This window comes from Hibiscus syriacus, unplaced genomic scaffold (assembly GCF_006381635.1).
Source record: "Hibiscus syriacus cultivar Baekdansim isolate YM2019G1 unplaced genomic scaffold, ASM638163v2 tig00111877_pilon, whole genome shotgun sequence".
In the NCBI taxonomy this organism is placed as follows: domain Eukaryota; kingdom Viridiplantae; phylum Streptophyta; class Magnoliopsida; order Malvales; family Malvaceae; genus Hibiscus; species Hibiscus syriacus.
In genome coordinates, this window is record NW_024063208.1 from 1,962,740 (window position 1) to 1,987,308 (window position 24,569).

Here is a 24,569-nt window from a genome sequence, read left to right on the forward strand (position 1 = left end):
TAACCGCCACATCAGCTTCTCCGTTATATATTAACAACAAATGCCTTAATTGAATGCATTTAAATAGTTGAGTGATCTGATGGATAAAATTTAAAAAATGATGGTCAAAATGAAAAGGGGCAATAGTTAGGTGGTCAGTGGTATAGTTTGCCCTTTATTTTAAATAATTTATCCTTAAATTGTTAACTAATTTATAATTTTACATTGAGCACTTTAGAATTCTAGTTTTTTATATATTAAATTAATAGTGTTCATCGTTAGTGGTGTCCTTTATTTTAATTTATTAAAATTAGGACCAAATTGATTAATTGATAGAATATATGAGTAACAATCACCAAATGTGTAATTATACAAAATGTTTTCAACACCACATCAGCTTCTCTGTTAAATATTAACGTCAAATGATTTAATTGAATAAATTTAAATAGTTAAGTGACCTAATTGATAGAATTTCAAAAATGATTGTCAAAATGAAAAGAGGCAACAGTTAAGTGATCAATTAGTATAGTTTACCCTTTATTTTGAATAATTTATCTTTAAAATTTTAACTAATTTATAATTATAATTTGAACCTATAGAATTTTAAATTTTTATAAACTAAATTAATAATTCTTATCGTTATGATGTTCATCAGTGCTCGTCGACCGTTGTAGAATTTTTTTTACAAACGCAAAATTAGATCCAATTAACTTGAGTTCTATCTAATTTGATTTAACCATCAAAACTCAACAACCAAATAGATGTTGGATTGACGCAATGGAAAAAGTAATCTGATGATCATGTATCAGAAATCCATGTAATTTACATTTTGATCACTGTGAGCGGTTCGAAATTTGCAGGAACTGTGCATTCTCAATGCTAAAATCAATATCATAACATCAACTTTAATCTGTCTAACCTCAAAACTCTGTATTTCTGCTAACGAAAATTAAATCAAACTAACTTGAACTTTATTTAATCAAAGCTCAATAATTCAAATACGATGTTGGATTGTCATAAACACTCATTGATGTTAGATTCTCATAAATACTCATTGATGCAATTGAAAGATTAATTTGATGATAACAAATCAGGTATAAAAAGAGAACTCGTTTACAAGGTAAGAAAATTCTACAACGCTCGCACAACTAACAATGAGCACAATTATTTTAATTTATAAAAATTTAAAATTCTTAAGGGCTCAACCTGTAATTATAAATTAGTTGAAAATTTAAAGGTAAATTATTTAAAATAAAGGATAAACTATACCAATGGCCACCTAACTATTGCCACTTTTCATTGTGACCACCATTTTAAAATTTTGTCAATTAGGTCACTCGACTATTTAAATACATTCAATTAAGTAACTTGCCGTTAATATTTAACGGAGAAGCTGATGTGGTAGTTAAAATATTCGGTATAATTACAGATTTAGTCTATGTTACTTATATATTTATATCAATTTGATCCTTATTTTAATAAATTAAATTATAAAAAAACTTAACTCTCAAATCAAATAGTATCATGTGTCACTGGTACCAAGTGTAATAACACGCGTCGCCATCTGATTAGACAATTAAATTTATTTTAATTTATTTTTAATTTAATATATTTTTCTCACCAATCAATCAGATAGTCGAAAGACAACTTTTTTATTTCAACATAGCTTACATATCAGTTTCTTGATTGAATTAATAGCTTCTAATCTGTTCAAGGAAACCTTATTGCTGGCTTTGTTTGTGCCCTGCCCCTTGGTAATTGATTTTGTTGTCCAGTTATAATTATTATCCTTTGAGGAGTATTTTGATATAGGCTTCTTCCTTTTTTCCTGCTCCAAGTCGGATTCTCTTTTTATTGGCATATCTCGGAGGGTTTTGACTGTCAGCCCAGCTATGTTTTTCTTCATTAAATGCAGTCTTGATTCAAAAGAAATTCATCAACTATATTTCAAGGCACAAGATGGCTATGAATCTACTCAGATTGGCATATCTCGCAGTAGGTGTTTCCCTTCTTGTTTTTCTCCTTGGACCTCATTTTCCTGTAAAAATGATAGAATTTGATTCTTTCTTTGCACATTTTCTGGTTTTAGTTGTCGTAATTAAAAAAAAACACTTCTAGAAAATGATAGATTAAATTGTATTTTATTGAGATCACAATGGACCTCCTATGTTTATCACAGTGAAAAAAAAAAACAGAAAATGCGCAATTTATTATGATCATCATTTTTATTCTTCGATTGTCATAGAAAATCAATATTTGATTAATTCATGATCCACAATCCCGTTACGTCTATCCGTCGCAGTGGCGTGGGAAGAGCATTCCCTGTGGCATCGTTTGATGCAATGAAAGAACCATTCGTAAGTACAGTGGGACATGCAGCCACCGAAGCAGAATACATCAAACTTCGCACTTGCCGGCTCTGCGGCAAACAAAAGCGCTAGCAGCAGCACCGCCGTTGCAACAGTCGAGTTGCATCTCCTTCCTTTGACTCGGCTTGACTCCATGTCTGTAAGTTCTTAACTCTGCTACAAATTTTAATTGTTCAGATAAACTAGACTGCCCACATAAATATATATATAGACACACACACTGACAAATTATCATACATGGAATGAGTGGATTTTTTTACCGTTCAAAACAAAAAAATTAATTCATTACCAAATAATTTTAAGAGTAAATTACGATATATATTGTAACTGACAAATTATCATACATAGAATGAGTGGATTTTCTTACCATTCAAAACAAAAAATTAATTCTCTACCTGAAAGTCACATTTGACTATTCAAAAAAGGCTTAATAGAAAATAAGTACCTAAAGTATATCTCGAAATATAATTTGACGCCTAAAGAATGTTTCGCTAAAAATAGTTACCTAACGTTTTCTCTATTATACTTTTAGGTATATATTGCGATATTTTTTAATTTTTTAATAATAAAAATATTTTTGTTAAAAAAAAATCTCCCCTCACCCCCCCATGTTTTTCTTCCCTGCAAATGGCCAACGATTGTCTGCCATGACTGAGCAAACGAAAAACGGTTGACCACCACATCCTATCAAACACCTTATTACCATGATCGATCTAAGAGATTTTTAGGGATTCAAAACCCTGAAAATTGTGAAAGTATGGGATTTTTGGTTGTGGTTCGTTGTTCGGACAATCTTTGTTGGGTGTTCGGCCGATTGACGGTGTTGGTGGCGGCCGATGATGGAGATAGAATTAAAATTAAGGTTTCAAAGTTTTGAGTTTTTATTAAGATTTGAAAAAAAATATTTTTATTTTAAATAAAAATTCTTAAAATTACGAAAAGGTGAAACATGTCACTTAATGGAGAAGATTTTTAATGGCGGTTAAAAAATTAACAAACTATTAGAATAATATAACACACAAAAAACATAAATTTAAACCAATTTACCATATAATACATACTCAAATTAGAATAACGAAAGAAAAATCACACCAAATTTTCTGAAATGCTCCCTCCGTTAATCTTCTTTGCAATTGCTTCTACTATCTCTATCAATTTTCTGAATTGCAATTGCCCCGATTTCATTCTTACATATATATAGTTGAGAGAATTTTTTTAATGTTCAACTTGTTATTACAGGGTATAGGTTAGGATAGGATAGGGGTACGGGTTAAACTTTTATCATTCGAATGCCAGCTACCTATTATACCTATGTGACTGGCATGCCATGCGACTTTGCCGGCCATGTGAGGGGACCCCGAGGAGATGCATGCGGTCACTTGCAACCCAGCTCCCGGGAGAGTGGCCCCCTTGGGAGACGCATGGTTTAAACTTTTATCATTCGAATGTCAGCTACCTATTGTACCTACGTGAGTGGCATGCCATGCGACTTTGCTGGCCACACGAGGGGACTCCGAGGAGACGCATTCGGCCACTTGCAACCCAGCCCCGAAAGAGTGGCCCCCTCCGAGCACAATGCGACTTCGAGGGGCTGAGACGCCCGGTCGGCAACGCGACGTCGGGTACACTGTAACATTTATCCTATTTCGCGAAATAATTTTAACACAGTATTATTCAAGAAATTTTTTTCACCGCATTATTTGAAAAATTCACCCATAACGTAACATGTAATAGTAAAAAATAAAATAATATATATATATATATATATAATATAGAATAATAATAATAATAATAAGCAATAATAATAGTATGTTATAATAGAAGTAATGAGACAAAATGATAACAAAATTTAAATTCAATCTCGGATGAAAATAGGTGTTTACACTTGCTCTGGCAGACTTATGGACAGTGCTTTCACTTTTGTCAATCTGCCAAATAAGGTTTGAGGAAGGCTTTGTCAAAGACGCTGTAACTTACATGTTCACGGATGATCTTGTGGTGAGGCCTATTGCCACTAATTCTATTGTCACTTTGCTCAACAAGTACGAGGTTAAGGATGTTGGAGAGCTTGAAGAAGAAGTCGTTGCCGTTAGAGTTAATGACGGTGTGGGGTTGCTGAAGGCATCCTTGCAGTCCAAGTCAGCTCTCACTGATGTCTTCCTTGAGAAGATAGCTTAGTGAAGAAGTTTGATTTAAACTATGTCTTCCATTGCTTTAAATCTGATTCAAATTTGAAAGGTGAAATTCTTATATCCTTTTGTCTTTTATACAGTATTTATACTATTTCCATTAATAGAGGAAAGAATCCCTTGTTACTCACTTCAACTCTATTTGTTTAAGAACCAATGAAGATAAAGTATCCCCACATTTGCTTAGGCCTTCTAATTCACATTATTCATTGATTGAACAACTGTGAAGATCTCACATTCAAACAATAGTTCTTCTTCATTTTCCCCAATGGCTGGCTCCAGTGCCACCACTGTCAGCCTAAAGCTTCTGATAGACTCGAAATCGAACAGCCTTGTGTTTGCCGAAGCAGGTAAAGATTTTGTTGATTTTCTCTTTAATATAATGTCATTACCTGTTGGCACTGTGATAAGGCTCCTTGGTGAACAAACAATGGTGGGCTGCACCGGAAACATTTACGAGAGCATCGATAATTTGGGCGATTCCTACATGCAATCAGCAGCTAACAAAGATATCCTTCTGAAGCCAGTCGTTACTAACTATGCTGCTAATGTATCTCCCCTGTTGCCTAGACTGCAATCCTCGACATACACCAATCTTTATAAGTGTGACAACAATTATTATCAGGGATGCAAAATGAATGTGACAAATGATCCGAATACCATTTGTCCGTTCTGCGGTCATGCTATGAAGTATAAAGTAAATTTTGTGAATCCGACCAACGAGCCTTCAAGCTCGGGTGAAGTAGGTTTTGTCAAGGGAGCTGCAACTTACATGGTAATGGATGATTTGGTGGTGAGGCCTATGTCCACTGAATCTATCATCACTTTGCTCAACGAGTTCAGCATTAAAGATGTCCGTGAACTGCAAGTGGAAGTCGTTAGTGTTGGAGTTAACGAGGTCAAAGATATCTTGTCTCATTATAAGTTCTTTGATCAGTTTGGCACTGAAACTCTTAATGACAATGGCTTAAACTTGTTTTATTTGTGAAAATAGGGTGCGAAGTTACTGAAGGCATTGTTGCAGTCCAAAACTGCACTTACGGACGTGTTCGTTGAGAGGAAAGCAGGGGGCAGCAACGTTAGCAATTCCAGTGATTCCGTCGTCATAGAGGAAAATACTGATTGAACTTCAGCTTGGGAAAATCTTTCAAGAGCCTAGGAAGAGAAGCTCTTTTGCTTTTCTTTGACTTCAGCAGTTTGCATGTCAATTTGCCTTCAAACTGTTATGTAATAACAGTATTAGTAGATCTTTATACACTATTTATATTATTTTTAGCATCGAATCGGGTTACGAAACATTCTCAATTACTGTCAATGGTGTCTTACACAAGCTAAACAATGAAAGAATATACATTTTCTCAATCCAGCTTTGCTTTTACAGAAATTACTGTCAAAGCATGCCTTTGGAGGAAGTTCATAATTAAAACAGTTGTGAGAATTGGAAGAAATGAAAATAGACCAAAGAAGGGAAACTACAGGGTATCTATTTTGTATTGCAACAAATGATTTAGAGTAACACTGATCACTGAATATACAAATAACAGTCTGTGGAACAAATGACCATCGGTTACGATGGTGTTAACAACGATGCTGTACAACCAGGGTGAATTGCCACACGATCCTTCCCGAAAGCACTTGCATGCAAACAATCATAAACATACATTGTAACAAACTATGGATTCACAAAGAACTTTTATGTGCATTCAAAAGTGAAGTCTGCAAGAGAGTTTTTCCCAACACAAGCAAAACTGGGCCAAAACCTTACGAAGAGATGATGGTCAAAAGCCACTAGACGATGTTGGGCAAGAATCTCCACTTCTTGGTGCCCACCGCAAAAGAATTCAAAACATACATTGTTTAAAACTCTGAATTGCACAGCTAAAAACTCTCGACAATTCATGCTTGTGCTTTCATATCCATGGTGAAATTCTAAACATTTTTGCCCCTTCCCGCACCTCTAAAGAATAGTTTCATAGACAATATGTTTTGGTAAGCATCTTGGACACATTCTCTTGATGTACTATAACTGAAGTTCAGTTAATGAAGTAAAAACAACCAACATAGAAGTGAACTTACAAGGACATCTTGTAGTTGAATGACATCCAAAGAGAATATGAAAAGATACATGCATAGGTCGTATTCATGATTTGACGTTGACAATGGAATGATGCAAAATTTAGTTCACAGGTAAACACTGAAAATGATGGGAACAATTCGTGGTAAAAATGCAACTGAACGTTGTTCTAAAGACACTAAACTACATTGGTTTCAAAATCAATATTTTCATATTCCATCAGAGCTATCCATCCAATGAACGATTGAGGTGCAGAAACCATAAGAATATCCATGTTGTAGAATATCTGCACAAAATTTAACCTAACCGATTGATATGGAGTGTCTTAAAATGCTTGCATGCAGCAGATGCTGGAAGGTGCATAATTTACCATACCAATCCGCATAAAAGCTGCTAAACCATGTTGTGTAGATATAGAAGAAAAACTTGCCGAAAATACATACAACCAGTAAGGCTAATTACCTCATTTGTTTTGCTGTTTTGCCATGGGAACTAGGCTTGACGCTTGAAATTCTTGAGCAAGAATAGGCCATGCGAATAATCGGGAAGATAATTTATAAAATCTAATGACTCGCAAGTCTGTATTCAATTGCTTAAGAGCTACAGTGTCTGCAGCATCGCAAGCAATTTAGTTGGTTCTTCGCCTTCGTTGACAATCTGTTATCAGTGATTAAGGTGCAAAACATAAGGTTAGAAGAGAAGCACTACAAATGAATACAATGCACATACTTAACATGTCAACATAATAACAAAAGGGTGCATATCAGAAGCTTCAAATATATATAAACATTAGTCCATACCTTTACATGAGTGTCGTTTGGCAGACCCACTTGAGTTAGAACATCATAACCAACTTGGTTCCAGTCAATATCTTCTATATCCCCTAGCACTTGGCTGCTATCTAGATGAATCAAGCTTTTGTCACAATGAAAAAACCTCCCTATCCAAAAATATAGAATGCTATCTTCAGTTTTTCCTACATCCGTAGCCGGAGAAAAAATTGCAAAAGCAGATTTTGAATCTATATCCCTTTTATTAAATTTTGTCATCTTGTCTATGCCAGGCCAGCGCCATACTAAAGGTCGAACTAAACCAGGACATGCAGGAAAACTTTCCTCTATCCTATTTGGAACACCAGAAACAAAACCATCTAGGGGACTGTGAATTCTTTGAGGTTCACAAGTACCAACAAAAGTAGATCCCTTATCACCTGAGCCGATATTAGCTCTTCTACAAGGGGATATCATCAAATTGGAACCTTCAATCATAATATCCCCTCCGTTTCTCACACCATGATTGGAATCAAAGACAATGTCAATATCCGATTTGCGCAATGCACTAGTATTGTCATTTATTCCAACACCATCTTGCTTGACAAGAAAATATGACTGATCATTTGTTTCTGTTGTATTATCACTCAGCACTGGCAGCTTCGGAGACTTTGACAAACTTACTCGCCCTTCTGCAAGGGATGGTGAAACTGTTTTCAGGGGTGATGATGAAGCCTCAGGTTGAGAAGTGAAATTGACACTGACAATTCCTGAGGTATTAGATTCGGGGTGTGAAGAAGTTTCTGATGAAACAAGAGACAAGTTCGAAAAATTAGGCAAAGTTGAAGAAATTTGAGGGGAACTAGAAACAGCCAAAGGTGAATCCAGAGAGGACTCCGAAAAGTAGTTCGAACAACTACTGGAATCAGGAGAGCGATACAGAGGTGAGGAGGAAGAAGAGGACGATGTTGATGATGGTGATGATGATGATGCACGAACTATCATCATGGAATCTGAATACATCCTAGAGAGCAATATTTTTGGTGCGGAGACAAAGTCCTTCATTATATCAGAGGCAAACTTAGATCTAAGCATGCTCCAGCTGCTTTCTCTAGCAGGAAGGTGGGTTTCATGTCCATCCTCTGATGGTGCAAATGGAGGGACAAAGCCTCCCTTTATAGCCTTTTCAAAAACCTCAAAATCAACATTATATGACTCCACTATCCTCTTACCAGGGTAAATCTTAATGGCTGACTCCCCCACTTCAACTTTATTTCCGGCTTTGTCCATCAAAGGTAAAAATCTCGAAAAGGCATTCCAAAAGTAAGTCGGTTCTTCTCCTTCCTTTATCAATATTATAGACCCCTGCACTTTCTCATACCGAACAATCTGGCATACAGCACCTCGCGTGTCCCTTTCCATGATAGATTCACAGTTTCTACCAATCCAAACATATATTGCAGAAGGTATTTGAACAATAAATGCACCTCTAGAATCCAGCACATAAGGAGATGGATCATTCAACATTTTAGGTACCAGGTGCAACGGATAGTAAGGCGAGTGAGGCGCAATCCTATACATTCTCAATAAAGAACTGGGGCTCAATGGGAAAGCATGGACCCTCTTTTGACACTGTAACAACTGACAAGCAAAACCCATATTGGGATCTGCAATTCCTCTTGCCGCCTTTACATACTGAAAGGCATCATCAAAATTATGTCCTTCTCTCCACATAAGATATGCTATAACCAGTGATGTGGACCTTGATACCCCCTGGCAACAATGAACAAAAACTCTTCCGCCCTGTTCCCTAACATCCTCAAAATAATCAAAAACGTCGTAAAGTATGCTAGTAATATCCTCGGATGGACTATCTTGCAGCCACAAAGTTCTGTACACAAAATCAGCCTTGAAATATTCCGGACAAACAAAGCCCACACAGTTCAAAACATGAGTAATCCCATTCTGTTTGAGTATTTCCCTGTCCCTTGCAACAGCATCTCCGCCAAGATAAATATGTTGAGCCACTTTTGAGCATTCTTTATCAAAGGAAGCAATCTTATCCCTCTTCATAAGCCTGCTATTCTTATCATTACCCCACTGAATGGATGATAAGTCAAGCTTCAACCTCTCACCGCTCTTGTTCCCACTAGGGGGTCGGCAGCTGTGGCCACTCTCCAATATCATCAGAACCAGCCTTCGGCCACTCCTCCAGACTCCTCCGTGCAATTGACAACGGCTGCAAGGGTGGCAAACATGACCTGGCCTTAGAATTCTGTTGCGAACAAGGGGTTAAGGGAGGAGGAGGAAACCAGCGAGTTTGTCCATCATTAGTACCATTATTAGCATTAGGATCTGCTCCTAGATCTTTGCCAGCTTCAGGAATTTGAAGACCGGTTCTGGATGCAGACCATGAAGCTGACCGCCAAAACATTTTCCGAGAGCCAGAAAGCTGGCATGATGGAGCCCTAGAATTAACAGGAGCATCCTCTTTGCCCACCATACCCACTTCACAATATCAACTTTGCTAAAATAGAAAAACAAGCACAAAGATCCAGTTAAACTCTAATACTAATTCACCATGCTTCCAATATCACAAACAACTTCATAAGGTCATCAAACAAATATAACCCAGATCCACAAACCTAATAAAAACTCTTTAACTTTTCACCAATTCCACCGTTTTCACTTTCCACAATACCTAATTTCAACCCTAAAATCTTCAGACAAAACCTAGAACCATTCAAAAAGATACAAATTGGGAATTAAAAACCTCACTTGAAATTACGAGTGTACATGGATGAAGTAACCCCCAATATGTGATAAAATCGAAAATCCATGTCATATCAACCATAAGGAACGAGTCACTGCAAATACAGGAAAAAATAAGCAAATCAAAATACAATATTTAAAAAGAAAAATAAAAAAGCACAGGAATAAAGGGAAAATAATGAAAACCCAGAGTTCCAATACAAGGCAAATAAACAACAATGAAACAAAATTTTAGAAAACGGTAAACCCAAATTGTAAATCTATCTCGGCAACTTAAGAATAACATCAAAACTTTAAATACACACACACACAAACACATAGACACACACACACACACACACATATATATATATATAGAGAGAGAGAGGAAAGATTTGGGGCTTACAGGGAAAATGAAAGGAAGGGAAAGAAGCCATGGAAAGAGTGAAGCTGAAGAGGGGGAAATAAGCAAAAGAAAAAAATGAATGATGAAAAGGAAAAATGGAAAGGAGGGGTCAGGAAAGTGCGGTATATGTTACTAATCATTTTTGGTAGAATTTGTAAAAAGATCCTCCTACTATATGTTGTTCTGTGAATTTAATCCATATAGTATGGTTTTGATCATTTATAACCTTCTACGTTTCATGTATTTTCAATCTCGATGTCAAAATATTCTCAATTTAAAACTTATTATTAGTTCATCCAAGTTAAAGTTTAAATCAATGTAACTAATCCCTTTCGATTAACCTGAGAGAATATGTATTATTGTTTTTTGTAATTGTTCGTTATCATTATAATGATACGGATGCATTAATTGTAATTATAATCTCGTTTGTATTGTTTATCATTATAATTGTAGTTTAAAATTTTAATTATTGGTGCACGAACAAACTTACCTCAATGGTTAAAAAAATTGTTATTGTTCTTAGAGATCATCGGTTTAAACACCAGTCATCGGTTCAAACACCAATGATCTTAAAAAAAAAAACTTACCTCAATGTATTTTCAATCATTGTTTGCATGATTTTGAATTGACGTTATCAGGTTTCCTTTCTCATGCTGTTCATGGAGAGTTGGTGAAACGTTGTTTTCATAAGTTTAGTAAATGTACTTAAATTTTTATGATCATGTTTAAGTTCGGGTTTAATTCAATTGGCTCGCATAATCATTTTGAAAATCGAAATTCAATATGAATTTTAGCATATACAGCACTTTTAATATAATAAAGTTAAAGTTCGGGTTTAATCTAGTTGATTCATATAATCATTCTAAAACATTAGATTCAATATATTTAAGATTCAAATTTTAACATACGTAGCACTTTCAATATGGTAAAATTAAAGTTCGAATTTAATTCAATTGATTCATATACGAGAAAATAACCTCAGTGACAAAAAATGGCTTACAATATACGGTTTTAACCAATTTTTTTTTGAATTTGCCAAAATGATCAACAAAATCGCAACGCGAACTCTAATTCGCAACGCAATCTCCAATTTCTCAACTCAGTTTCCAAAATCGCATTGCGATAGCACTGTTCACCGTTACGATAGCACTGTTCACCGTTGCGATAGCACTGTTCACCGTTGCGATAGCACTGTTCACCATTGCGATCGCAACGTTGCGAAATGGACAATCACGTTGCGATTTTGTAGTTTCGCGTTGCGAAACAAAAAAATCCATTCTTAAACAAAATTAAACTTAAATAAATTCATACACCATTAAATAGAATTCAAACAAAAAAAAATCTCAGTTTGAATTCAAACAGTGCTATCGCAACGGTAATAATTAATAATAAAAAAGTTAGATTTTTTACGAAATTAATAATAAAACAGTGCTATCTCAGTTTAATATTAATGTGTTCTAGCAATTATGTCGGTAAAGTATTTATATATTATCAATCGATTAAGAAAATTCTAAAAATATACTACCTTATAATATAAAATTCTTTTAACGAGTAATATCGCAGTTTGAAATTTTTTTGCATCCTTCTGGACTGGAAACAACAGTACTATCGCAAATTCGCAACGGTGAACAGTGCTATCGCAACGGTGAACATTGCTATCGCAACGGTGAACAGTGCTATCGCAACGTTGCAAAACGGACAATCGCGTTGCGATTTTGTAGTTTCGAGTTGCGAAGTTGGAGTTCACGTTGCGAATTTGGGATCGCATTGCGATTTTGTTGGTCATTTTGGCAAATCCAAAAAAATTTAGTTAAAACCGTATATTGTAAGCCATTTTTTGTCACTGAAGTTATTTTCTCTTCATATAATAATTTTGAAAAACGATAATTGTACAATCGCTTTGAATGATCACTTGGGTCATTAACTTCTCTTTAATCAAATTGGGGGACCATGCAGTCAACATATCAATGTGAAATGCACCAAATTTCCTTGCCTTGGCAGGCTTTTCTAACAATTTAGCTAAAGATATAGATGGCATTGAAGTCTGACATTTCGATATTCATCTTTCGATATTCGTATTTGATACTCAGACTCGAATTCGAATAACCATTTTGTAGGGTATATGAAGTTGATGAGAGCAAGGTTTCCTCAAGTCAAAGAACCGATAACATTATTCCACAAGTTGCTCCCATACAATTAGAGTGCAGTACATACAAGTATGGTTGGAACTAGCATCAATCAAGTTCCACCCGGAGATGATAACCGGTCCGACATTACCGGAAATATTTATGCGGAAGCAAGTATAAACCGATAATCTCGACACCAAATAGAATATACGAATGGATAATGCCTCCTCCGTGCTCCTCGAGCGTTCTATAGGAAGATGGGCTGGAAGCAATTTGAGGGCATATCCCTAGTGTAGCATAACAATGTCAACATTCAGGTTTTAAATTAGGATAAACTACGTTGAATATCACCGAACTTTAGGTTATGTATTGTTTTTACCATGAAACTTTAAATTACTATAATTTTAGTATTGAACTTTAGTTTAGAGTTTAATTAAGGTATTGGGCCTTTAAATTGTTAATGACGTGATGATATGATTGTTTCTCCCTGTGAATATTAGTGTGTGTATTGATTTTGTCATTAAACTTTAAAGCACTCTAATTTTAGGTCATAAACTTTAATTAGTGTATCAATTTGGTCCCTACAGAAATTCATCAACCTCTTTGATCGTCATTGTTGATTAATCATTAGCCGTCATCGGCTGCAATTCACAACAAGATCAATGTCAGAATATTTGTATTTCACTCTTCTTTCTTCTTATTGAATTGGTTTTCACTATATCCACTCAAAATCGAAGAAAAAATATATAAAAATTCAACCTTTTAATGCTCTGATCTCCTTTGACGATTGCTTGATTAGGCTAATTTTGATATATATTGTTTGTCTTCTCGAAAGAATGCTATTTTTCAAATTTTTTTAACAAAACACCCTCAAATTTGAGAAATTCCTCAAATCCCAACGAATGATATATTTTTAGTGTTTAATTTTATAAGTTTTAGAGGTTTTGCGAAAATCTAAACTGATAAAGGACGATGACACAAGTCTACTGATGTTTAAGGTGGTCACAAAAGACACTGAAGAATGGTGATTTCTACCGATGACTACATTTTTTTAACTTTAATGAAAAATGATTAGGTGAAATAAAAAAATTTGCTTCTTGGTCAACACGAAACTACCATATCGTTCTGATTTCTCATTCATCTGGCCGACTACATTTGTTTGTTGTCCTCTCTCTTTGATGTTCTACAATTTTTGTTTCTCTTTTAGTTGTCTTGTACTGGTCATTATGGCTGATGATATTTCATTGCAACTGGGTGATCTTTCATTCACCGAGGATGAATTTTCACATGTTGTTATATCTCTCCCATCTGATCAAATAAAAGAGTTGGGTTTGGAAAATTGGATTGTTGGGAAATTCATGTATGAGATTCCGTTTGATGGGCTAGCTCTTGGCCGGGTTTTTCGGGCAATATGGAAGAGTGACAATGTGGAAGAGATCGTGGAGCTTCGGCCGAGATTCTTTCATATTAAATTACGTTCGACAGAGGCTAATGATGATATTTTGAGGCGTGGTCCATGGTCGTTTAATAATGTTTGGTTTTCATTGCTCTCTTTCGATCCTCTTTCATGTCCTGAGGATTATGATTTTTCACATATGGAGATTTGGATCCAGATTTATCAAGTGCCATTGGGTCTTATGACTAAAGCAATGGCTATCTCGCTTGGTGGTAGTATGGGGACGGTCATTGCTGTTGATACGAGGGTCCTTGGTGGTAATATGGGTGATTTTCTAAGTGTACGAGTTCAATTTGATGCCATAAAGCCTTTACGTCGTTGTATCGCCCTTGGGATTCCTGGTAATTCTAAACCTCGTTTATGCCCAATACGTTATGAGAGGTTGCCTGGTTTTTGTTTTGGTTGTATATTGTTGGGTCATTAAGCACCATATTGTCGTACAGTTTCTATTACAACATCTTCTAAACTTCAGTATGGCAAATGGATGCGCGTGCCTCCTCCAAAAACTACTCGCCCTACTAGTGTGAAGAAGGGTGTTGAATATATTTCTGTTATGGAATCAACTCCATTGACTTGTCCAGCTGCTCTTATGGTTGATTGTGGTAAGCGACCAAATTTGGTGGAAGGTTTAACTGTGGAGAATACAAGTATAGAGGTGGCGGTCAACAATCCTTCAACAGGAGATATGTCCAATAAAACTGTAGTTTTGGAGGATACTGAATATTCAAATACTCCTGTTACGATGGTTAAAACTGGTAATGATGATCCATATATTTTAACAAATTGTTTATATAAGCGTGGTTTACAGGGCAAATACGAGGTTATTAACCCAATTCTGACGAAGCGAACAAGACTTGCACATACTTCAACAAATGATGCTGGGATGAGCAGCTCTAAAAACTCTGTGGCGGCGGTTGAGGCTCAACCCCGCCGTGATCAATGATTGTCTTGTGTTGGAACTATCGTGGTCTAAACAACGCTACGACAGTTCATGCGATTGACCGATATATCGGTCTTAAGAGTGCAAATGTTGTTTTCTTAAGCGATATTAGAATAAAGAAAAAAAGAGTAACTATATATGTTGTAAGCTTGGTATGGATAATTGTTTTGTTGTAGAAAAAAACAATGATTGTACTGGGCTAATGCTCTTGGGAAATAATAATATTAATGTCTCGATTTTATCGTACTCTCGGTTTCATATTGATTCTATCATTGATGATGGCACTAGAAAATTTCATTTCTCATATTTATATGCAAGTCACCATGATAATCTCAAGATTGAGGTTTGGTTCATTATTCATTCTTTACGAAATGCTTCTAATTTTCCATGGTTATTGGGTGGGGATCTTAATGCAATCCTTCATGATTCTGAAAAACAAGGTGGGCGAAGGAAATCAAGAGTTCAAATGGATGAGTTTCATATGGTGCTTGCCAATAATGGTTTATTTGATGTTAAGCCTGCTAGAGGTTGGTTTACGTGGGCGAATCATGTTATTAAGAAACGTATTGATCGTTTTGATGCTTCCCAAAGTTGGCTACAAGCATTTCCAAATGGTAAGGTATTTACTGAGTTTGCTGAAACTTCTGATCATTGTTATTTATTAATGGATACTACTTGAGTTCAACCTTTATCCAGGGATCGAGGTGATGATTATTTTCGTTTCGAACAATGTTGGGCTTCTGAGGAAGCTTGTAGAATATTAGTTAAGGCCGCTTGGGATCTACCTTTATTCTGATATTCTGGATAAAATTGCTGAGGTTAGGTCAAAAATTAGTTCTTGGCAAAAGGTTCGTTTGGCTACCTCTCGTGGCAGAATTCAAGTTCTTCGGAATAAAATTAATTCTTCTTTCAGCCGTCATACTTCGGAGGCAGAAATGAAGAATCTCAAAAGGGATAAAGAGGAATTGCATCTTATGCTAAATAAGGAGGATGTGTATTGGATGCAAAGGTCTCGAGTTCAATTGTTGGCTAATGGAGATCATAATAATTCCTATTTTCATGCTCGTGCTAATGGTCGTCATAAGAAAAATTATGTTCGGGGCTTATTGGATAAAAAATAACATCTAGAAGGAAGGTAAGCAGGATATTGTGATTAACTATTTTCAGGATTTATTTGCTTCTGCGAGCAATGTCTCTGATGATTTTGTTATTGATGCTATTGATACGGTCATTACTGATGAAATGAATGGTGCGCTTTGTGCGGATTTTACTACTGATGAAATCATTGCAGCTTTTCGTGATATTCATCCGCGGAAGGCACATGGCATTGATGGTCTTCCAGCGAGTTTCTATCGATTGCATTGGGATATTGTTGGGGCAGATGTGGTTCATTTGTGCTTACAATTGTTACAAGGTACGTTAGACATGAGTTTGGTTAATAAGACGGTGATTGTTCTTATTCCAAAAATGTTTGATCCTCAACAGATGAAGCATCTTCGCCCAATCAGTCTTTGTACTGTAGTTTATAAAATTGTTTCCAAGGTTCTAGTTCGACGACTTAAGGGGCTTATGGCGAGTTGCATTCATGAAACACAAGCTGTTTTTCTTCCTGGACGCCAAATCTCAGATAACATATTGGTGGCACATGAGCTTATTCATTATATGAACTCTTCAAAAAATGGTCCGAATAAGGGTGCTGCTATTAAATTGGATATGGAGAAAGCGTACGATAGAGTGGAATGGTCTTTTCTGAGAAAGGTTATGTTAAAGCTAGGTTTTTGTGCTGATTGGGTTAATCTTATTATGAGATGTGTGGAAACCGTCTCTTTCTCTGTTCGTATCAATGGTAGTCTCACTAAGGAGTTTAGGTCAAATCGAGGGTTACAACAAGGCGATCTTTTATCTCTATTTTTATTTCTTTTCTGCACTCAGGGGTTATCTGCTCTATTTAACCGTTTGCAGGCTCAAAGGAAGATTCGTGGAATGAGGGCAAGTTAGAATGGACCTAAGGTAACTCATTTATTTTTTGCTGGTGATAGCCTTATCTTCATTAAGAACTCTTTACATGAGGCTTCTAATATCCGCGATGCTCTTGGTGCTTATGAAGTTGCTTCTGGTCAAAAGGTGAATCTTGAGAAATCGACATTATATTTTAGCCCAAGTACAAGACAAGAATGTCGTGATCAGATTTCGAGTATCTTGGGTATTGGCGAAGTGTCTGATTTGGGACACTACCTTGGTATGCCTCTTCACATTGGGAAGAATAAGACAAATACATTTGGTTATTTGAAAGAAAATGTTTCTAATAGAATTGATGGGTGGACGAAACATCTTCTTTCATTTGGAGGTCATGAGGTATTTCTTAAAGTTGTAGCCCAAACTCTTCTATAGTATATTATGTCTTGCTATCGGCTTCCTGATTATTTAGTTCAGGATTTGGTGAGTAATATGAGGCGTTACTGGTGGTCAGGTGATGATAATAGGCGTGGATGACCAATGGTTTCTTGGAAAACAATGTGCAAACCTAAAAGAGAAGGTGGGATGGGATTTCGGGACTTGCATAGTTTCAATTTGGCTTTATTAGGAAAACAATTATGTCGCTTTATTAAGGATACATAGAGTTTGGTGGCTCGAGTATTTTGTGCTAAATATTTTCCCTATGGTGATCTGATGTGTGCTACTCTAAAAGATATAAGTTCTTATGCTTGGAAAGGTTTATACCATACATTGCAAGAGATGTGTGGGGTTGTTTTTGGCGTATTGGTATATAAAGTAATAAACGGGTTCACCATGATATCTGGGGTGGTTCAAAAGTTGTTTCTCTCACAGGGAGTTATTCTAACTCTGATCTTGCTCCTCTTTATTGTTCTGATCTTATGATTGATGGTTCTAATGTTTGGAATGAATCTGTGATTTATAGGTTGTTTTCTAAGGAAGATGCTATGCAGATTCTTTCAATTCCTATTGCACCTTGTGCTGAAGATGTGGTTATTAGTGGTTACAGAAACGACATCATGATAATGAGATGAAGTCTAAATTGTGGTCAGTTATGGTTAAATTGAAAATTCTTCCTAAGATACGTGTGTTTTCTTGGCGGGTTGCCCGAAATACATTACTTGTGGGTAGTCGGCTTAAAAGTGCTGGTTTTGGTGATGTAATTTGTCATATGTGTTCTAATGGGGAAGAGACGATTATACATGCCATGGGGGTCTGTCCTGTAACTTTGGAGACTTTACTTCTAGCAGATCTGTTTCCTTCTATATTTTTAAGTAATATGGATAGTCCTTTATTATGGATGGAGGAAGTATTCTCTATTCTAGGAATTGAAGCTTTTTCTGGTTTTTTTGATAATTCTATGGAATGTCTGGAATAATCGAAACTCCTTTGTTCATTCTGACAGGTTACAACTGACATGGCTCTTGGTGACTAATGCAAAGATACTACATCAGGACTATTTAAGGGCTATTAGTATGTAGGGATGGCAAAAAAACCCAAACCCGACGGGGAAAACCGAAAACCGAATTAAACGGGTCGGGTTCGGGAATGATAAACGGGGACGGGGACGGGGACGGGGAAAACCCGTTTATTTTAAACGGGGACGGGGACGAGTTTGGTAATCCCCGCCCCGATTACCCGATTACCCGGCCCGATTACCCGACCCGATACCCAACCCGATAAATATTAAAAATAATTATTTATATATATATATATAATATTAATAAATTTAATTTAAATTAAAATATATATATATATATATTCCAAACAATTACAAATTAATATTTATATATTTAATTTAAATATTTATACCCGGCCCGATACCCAGCCCGATACCCGACCCAATACCCGACCCAATACCCGTTTAAATAACCGTTTATGCTAAACGGGGATACCCGTTTCCCCGCGGTTTTCCCCGATTACCCGATGTGGATCCCCGTTTAAATCCCCGTGGTTTTTTAAACGGGGACGGGTACCGGTTTTTTAAACGGGGACGAGGACAGGGGGACCAATACTCGACCTGAACCCGACCCGTTGCCATCCCTATTAGTGTGGGGATGAATAAACAACGGTCTACAAATACTGTTATACGATGGTCTCTACCTTTGGAGGAAGTTATCAAAGTGAATGTTGATGGTGCCTTTGTTGCGGAGCATCGACTATCTGCAATTGGAGTTGTTGCTCGTGATAAGTTTGGCCCAATCTTCTGTTGGATGTTTTGAGGTGGGTTTTATGAAACTATCTGCTTTACTCGCTGGTCTTAGAATGGCTTATGATATGAGATGGTCTGATGTTCAGTTTGAAATTGATTCCTTGATGCTCGTCCATAAGATTACACGAACTTCTACAGATATTTCCACCCTCGGGATGTATGTTCAAGAGGCTCGTACTATTTTTCAGGATCATCCTTGTTTATGTATTTTGTATACTCCTAGAGAGTGTAATCAGGTTGCTCATGCATTAGCCAGCTGGGCTTTAAATTCAGGTGATCTATATGAACCGATGCCATGCAGTAATTTTCCAGCAGATAATGCTCCACGAGTGATCTATAGAAAGATAGATCGGAAGCAATATGAGGGTATAACAATGTTAATATTCAGGTATTAAATTAGGGTAAACAACGAGTATCACTAAACTTTAAGTTATATATTGTTTTCATCATTGAACTTCAAATTTACTTTGATTTTAGCATTAAACTTTAGTTTCAAGTTTAACTAAAGCATTAGGCCGTTAAATCGTTAATAGTGTAATGATGTGGTCGTTTCTCCCCATGAATTTTAGTTTGTGTATTGATTTTGTCATTAAACTTTAAAACGCTTCAATTTAGACATTGAACTTTAGTTTACGTATCAATTTGACCCATGTAGAAATTCGTCAACTCCTTTGTTTATCTTTGTTGGTTGATCGTCGCTTGTCATTCCCGACAATATCAATATCAAAATATTCACGTTCAACTCTTATTTCTTCTCACCAATTTAGTTTTCCACAAAATTCACTCAAAATGGGGAAAAATCATCTAATTTAATTATCCGATCTTCTCCGGCAACCATATGATGAGACTAGATTTGAGATATATCTTTGTCTTCTCAAAAGTATATTTCTTATCATTCCAATTTTTTAATAGAACACTAAACCCTCAAATATGAAAAAATCCCAAAATCCTCAAGAATAATAGAAATTTTATATTTAATTTTATAAGTTTTCAAGAAATTTTGAGACTCATTATCTATTCCTTTTTTGTGACTGACAAAAAAGTAAATTATATGTGACAATCAATATATGTTATATAACATCTGTAATATTCACAATCATAATAATATAATCGTATCTACAACTTAATATTATAATTTCCTCCATGAGATGACGAATTACTGATATTATACGTTCAAATTATATCCCAAATTATATGTTGATGTATGTTAGAATTTTTTTCCACAAGACAGAATTCAACATTTTTAAATTTATATATGAAAATTTAAATCCCCTAAGGGATCCGGTCGGGTCGACGGGTCGAAATCGGGTTGGTGGGTCAAGTATAAAAGCCAACTTTCAGAAACACAAAACCATTTTTCCATTTCCTCTAAAACAGATCAAACAGCCCCCCAAATCCTCTCAACTATTCTTCGTAAATGAAGAACATCCGATCGGGATTCATCGAAAACCCAGTTTCCGGCCGGTCGTCGCCTCGTCGGCCTCCATAGATCGGCGCCGATCGTCGTTCATCGACGGTAAAACTCAAACTTTTTTACACCATTCGAAAGCCCTCTCTGCCCTCTTTTCAAAAATCCACATAGTTTTTACAAAATAGCCTCGGGGAGGGCTAGATCTAGAAAAGAACTTTCGGATGCCCTCCCCCGATCATCGGTCGTCTTTCCTTTTTTTGGGTTTTTTGAGTCAAAAACAAAGAGAAAAAAACAACCCACATGCAAGTACAAAATCGAGAAAGGTGAGAACTTTTACCCTTTTTATTTCTTTTCGAAACTTTATAAGTGCTTGGATTTCTTGTGTATCGCTCTCGTATTTTCTTGCCTATTTCTTGTCCTTTTTTGCTTTGAGTTTATATGTATATATAGTCATATGATTTCCTTTATTTTCGTTCGGTTTTAGTGTTTTATTAGGACTAAAATACATGAACTTGTGTTTGTTGGGTTGTGATAGTTGGTTGCGTTGAGAAATCGGGGGAGGACTCTCCATAGTTTGACCGACGGTTCCCCCTAGCAAGTGGATTGTGCGGCGCTGAAGAGGGAAAAAGAGGGAAACCCTAATCGACTCGGGTTGATGATTAGGTCGGTTTGGGTCGGGCTCCAAGATCCGGGTCTGCTATTGTTGGATCACTGTTGGGCTTGAGTGTTGGTCTTGGCCTTCTGGGCCGGGCATTGCTTGTAATTTATTGTTGGACCTGATACATGTAATAAAATATGTAATAAATATATAATATATATGTTCAATATTATATAATATAAATATAATTATAATGTGAATATACCCTATGGTATAAATCCATATGCAATATAAATATATTATATAGTATAAATAAGCACATAAGCAATAAGAACATAATACAATATAATATAAATCGGGTCGGATGAAATTGTGTGTCTACAAATCTATTCATTTTAAATAATTTAAACTAACAATAAATTATAAATTAATTTAATTTACTCAATTATTAAGTAAAATAAATACATATATATATATATATATAGTTAAAAAATAATATTCTCTCCCCTATTAAAATTCGTCCCTTATTAACTTTTTAAAAGTCAAAATTTTTAAATTTTGAATAATTGTTTTAAATATTTTAAAAAATTAAATTTTATAAAATATATATTTAAAATTATTTGATTTAAAATTTTAATATATATTTTTTTTCATATTTTAATAATAATAAAGAGTAAAAGTTAACAAATTGATAAAAAAATTCAATATGGACAATTTTAATGAGAATAACTTACGTATTATGTACATAGTTTAAGTAAATTTGATTGTGATTGATAATTTTAATTAGGGTAATCTATGTCAAATACCACTCACCTTTAGGCTCGAGCTCGTTTATGGCAGCAACGTTTCAATTTTGTCAATTTTACTACTAACGTTTAAGTTTAACTGCAATTATACCACTCCGTCGTTAATGGCGTAACGATATGATGACATGGCACCTCCGCGCCGTGACGTTGCTGACGTGGCTCCCTCACCAAAACGACGTCGTTTTGGCATGATTGTGTTGGTGCTAAAAAAACCTCAAAACGACGTCGTTTTGTTTGAGAAAAATTAGTAAATAATGCATTTAAAGGGATTTGAACCCATAACCTTTTGAGATAAAGGTTAATACTTAACCACTATGCCAACTTAGATTTTTTGATATAATTCTATAAACATAATATACATAACACGAGTCAGCATTCAAAAAGTCATTTTTTAAAAAACCCATGAAATTATTAAAATTTCAAAAAAACACCTTAAATTCCATAAAATTTCAAAAAACTCCTAAATTCCTAAAAATCCCAAAAAAATTTAGGGAGTCAATAACATACTATATTTGAACAGTTTGATACATTGAACTTGTGTTATTGATTTAATTCCCTACGAAGCATGTTCTAAATGCTCATTTGGAGTCGATAACAAAAGTGGCATCAATAGTGTTTGTGTTTAAAGTATATTGAATAACATGAAAATCTTGAATTTTTATGTTGTTTTAATGATTCTAATTTAATTTTAATGTGTTAAAATTATTGGTAAAGTATTATAAGTGATTAGGTTTAATTTTCCTGTCATTAGGAGGGTTAATCTCGTATTTTAAGTCGAAAACAATGTGTTGTTTGGAATTTGTTTTATGCCCAGTTTTACAAAATGTGCAATTTAGTCCATGAACTGAAATTGTTTAAAATGACGTATAATTTCTGCTCCTTTTATTTTGGAAATTTGCATAATGATTTTTAAGTTTAATTATATTAGTTTACTGAAAGTTCCAGATTATTATGTAAATTTTATGATTTTTTGGGATTTTTAGGAATTTAGGAGTTTTTTGAAATTTTATGGAATTTAAGGTGTTTTTTGGAATTTTAATAATTTCATGGTTTTTTAGAAAATAACTTTTTGAATGCTGACTCATGTTATGTATATTATGTTTATAGAATTATATCAAAAAATCTAAGTTGGCATAGTTGTTAAGTATTAACCTTTATTTCAAAAGGTTATGGGTCCAAATCCCTTCAAATGAATTATTTACTAATTTTTCTCAAACAAAACTACGTCGTTTTGAGGTTTTTTAGCACCAACACAGTCATGTCAAAACGACGTCGTTTTGGTGAGGGAGCCACGTCAGCAACGTCACGGCGTGGAGGTGCCATGTCATCGTGCCGTTACGCTATTAACGGCGGAGTGACATAATTGCAGTTAAACTTAAACGTTAGTGTTAAAATTGGCAAAATTGAAACGTTGCTGGCATAAACGAGCCCGAGCCTAAAGGTGAGTGGTATTTGACATAAATTACCCTTTTAATTAAAATACCTTTTAATTGATAATTTAAGAATTATTCTAATCAAAGTTGCTTTAATTAATGTCAAATTGATACTTAAATAATTATTCTATGAGTTAATTTAGCTTTACCATAAATATATTAAAGAAGCGAAAACGTTACCATAAATAATCTTATAAAATATATAATATGTTTAGTTAATTGCATAGAAAGCCCCCAAACTATGATATTTATTTTAAATTAGTCACTAAACTTTAAAACAATCTATATTAATTACTAGACTTATGACCTTATTCTAAATTAGTTCCTAAACTTTAAAATATTTTATATCAATCCTCAAACTATTATTGTCATTTTATTTTGATTCTTTTATTAGGTGTTGTTTTGAGAAGTGAACTTGTGATCTTTAAAAAGAATATAATTTATTTTTGAAGGTCCTAAAATTTGAATTGACTTTTTAAAAAATAATCTATTTTTGAAGTTTTCGAGAATTTTTTAGAAGATCTCTAATTCAAATCCCATGACATTAAAAAACTGATTATTTTTTTATTCAATAGAGTTAATAGCATGATAATTAGTGAATAAAATAAAATAATATTAATATTTTGAGGATTTATATAAAACATTTTAAAATTTAAAGATTATTTTAAAATAAAAGTTATAATTTGAGAATCGATATATAATTGATAATTTAAGAATTATTCTAATCAAAGTTGCTTCTTAGACCACAAAGACTGTTGGGTGAGCAGCATCTCCAATCAACACTACATTGTCCCAATAAATTTGCCTTAGAGGATCACAATCATATATAGCATTTAAGAAAGGGTCTTTCGTCTCCTTCATGACTTTTACGAGCTCCCAAACCCAAGTTTTCTCGGCTTCTTTGATAAAAAAATCAAGTTATAATTCTTATTATTTGTTTTATAATATTTTGACTAAATTTATTGAAATAATTTTAGATTCTAAAATTAATATAAGTTAGGTAATTTAATTAGGCACACAAATGGAATTAAAGAAGTTTACATGTTGATGGTAA

The 24,569-nt window shown here is 34.8% G+C and overlaps 1 protein-coding gene and 1 pseudogene across 1 annotated transcript; one reads left to right on the forward strand and one right to left on the reverse strand.

Annotated features, from left to right (window-relative positions):
• The first annotated feature begins 4,641 nt into the window (after nucleotides 1–4,641).
• On the forward strand, nucleotides 4,642–5,820 carry LOC120172704. Its single transcript, XM_039180103.1, has 2 exons — nucleotides 4,642–5,435; nucleotides 5,532–5,820. The coding sequence occupies exons 1-2, from the start codon at nucleotides 4,806–4,808 to the stop codon at nucleotides 5,661–5,663; spliced, it is 762 nt and encodes a 253-aa protein (XP_039036034.1). The 5' UTR covers nucleotides 4,642–4,805; the 3' UTR covers nucleotides 5,664–5,820.
• A 146-nt stretch (nucleotides 5,821–5,966) lies between these two features.
• Nucleotides 5,967–10,575, reverse strand: LOC120172721 (annotated as a pseudogene).
• Nucleotides 10,576–24,569: the final 13,994 nt, after the last annotated feature.

Coding starts and splice junctions, on each gene's coding strand:
- LOC120172704 (XM_039180103.1), top strand. CDS start 4,806: ATGGCTGGCTCCAGTGCCACCACTGTCAGCCTAAAGCTTCTGATAGAC. Junction 5,436..5,531: donor TTAGTGTTGGAGTTAACGAG/GTCAAAGATATC, acceptor TTGTGAAAATAG/GGTGCGAAGTTACTGAAGGC.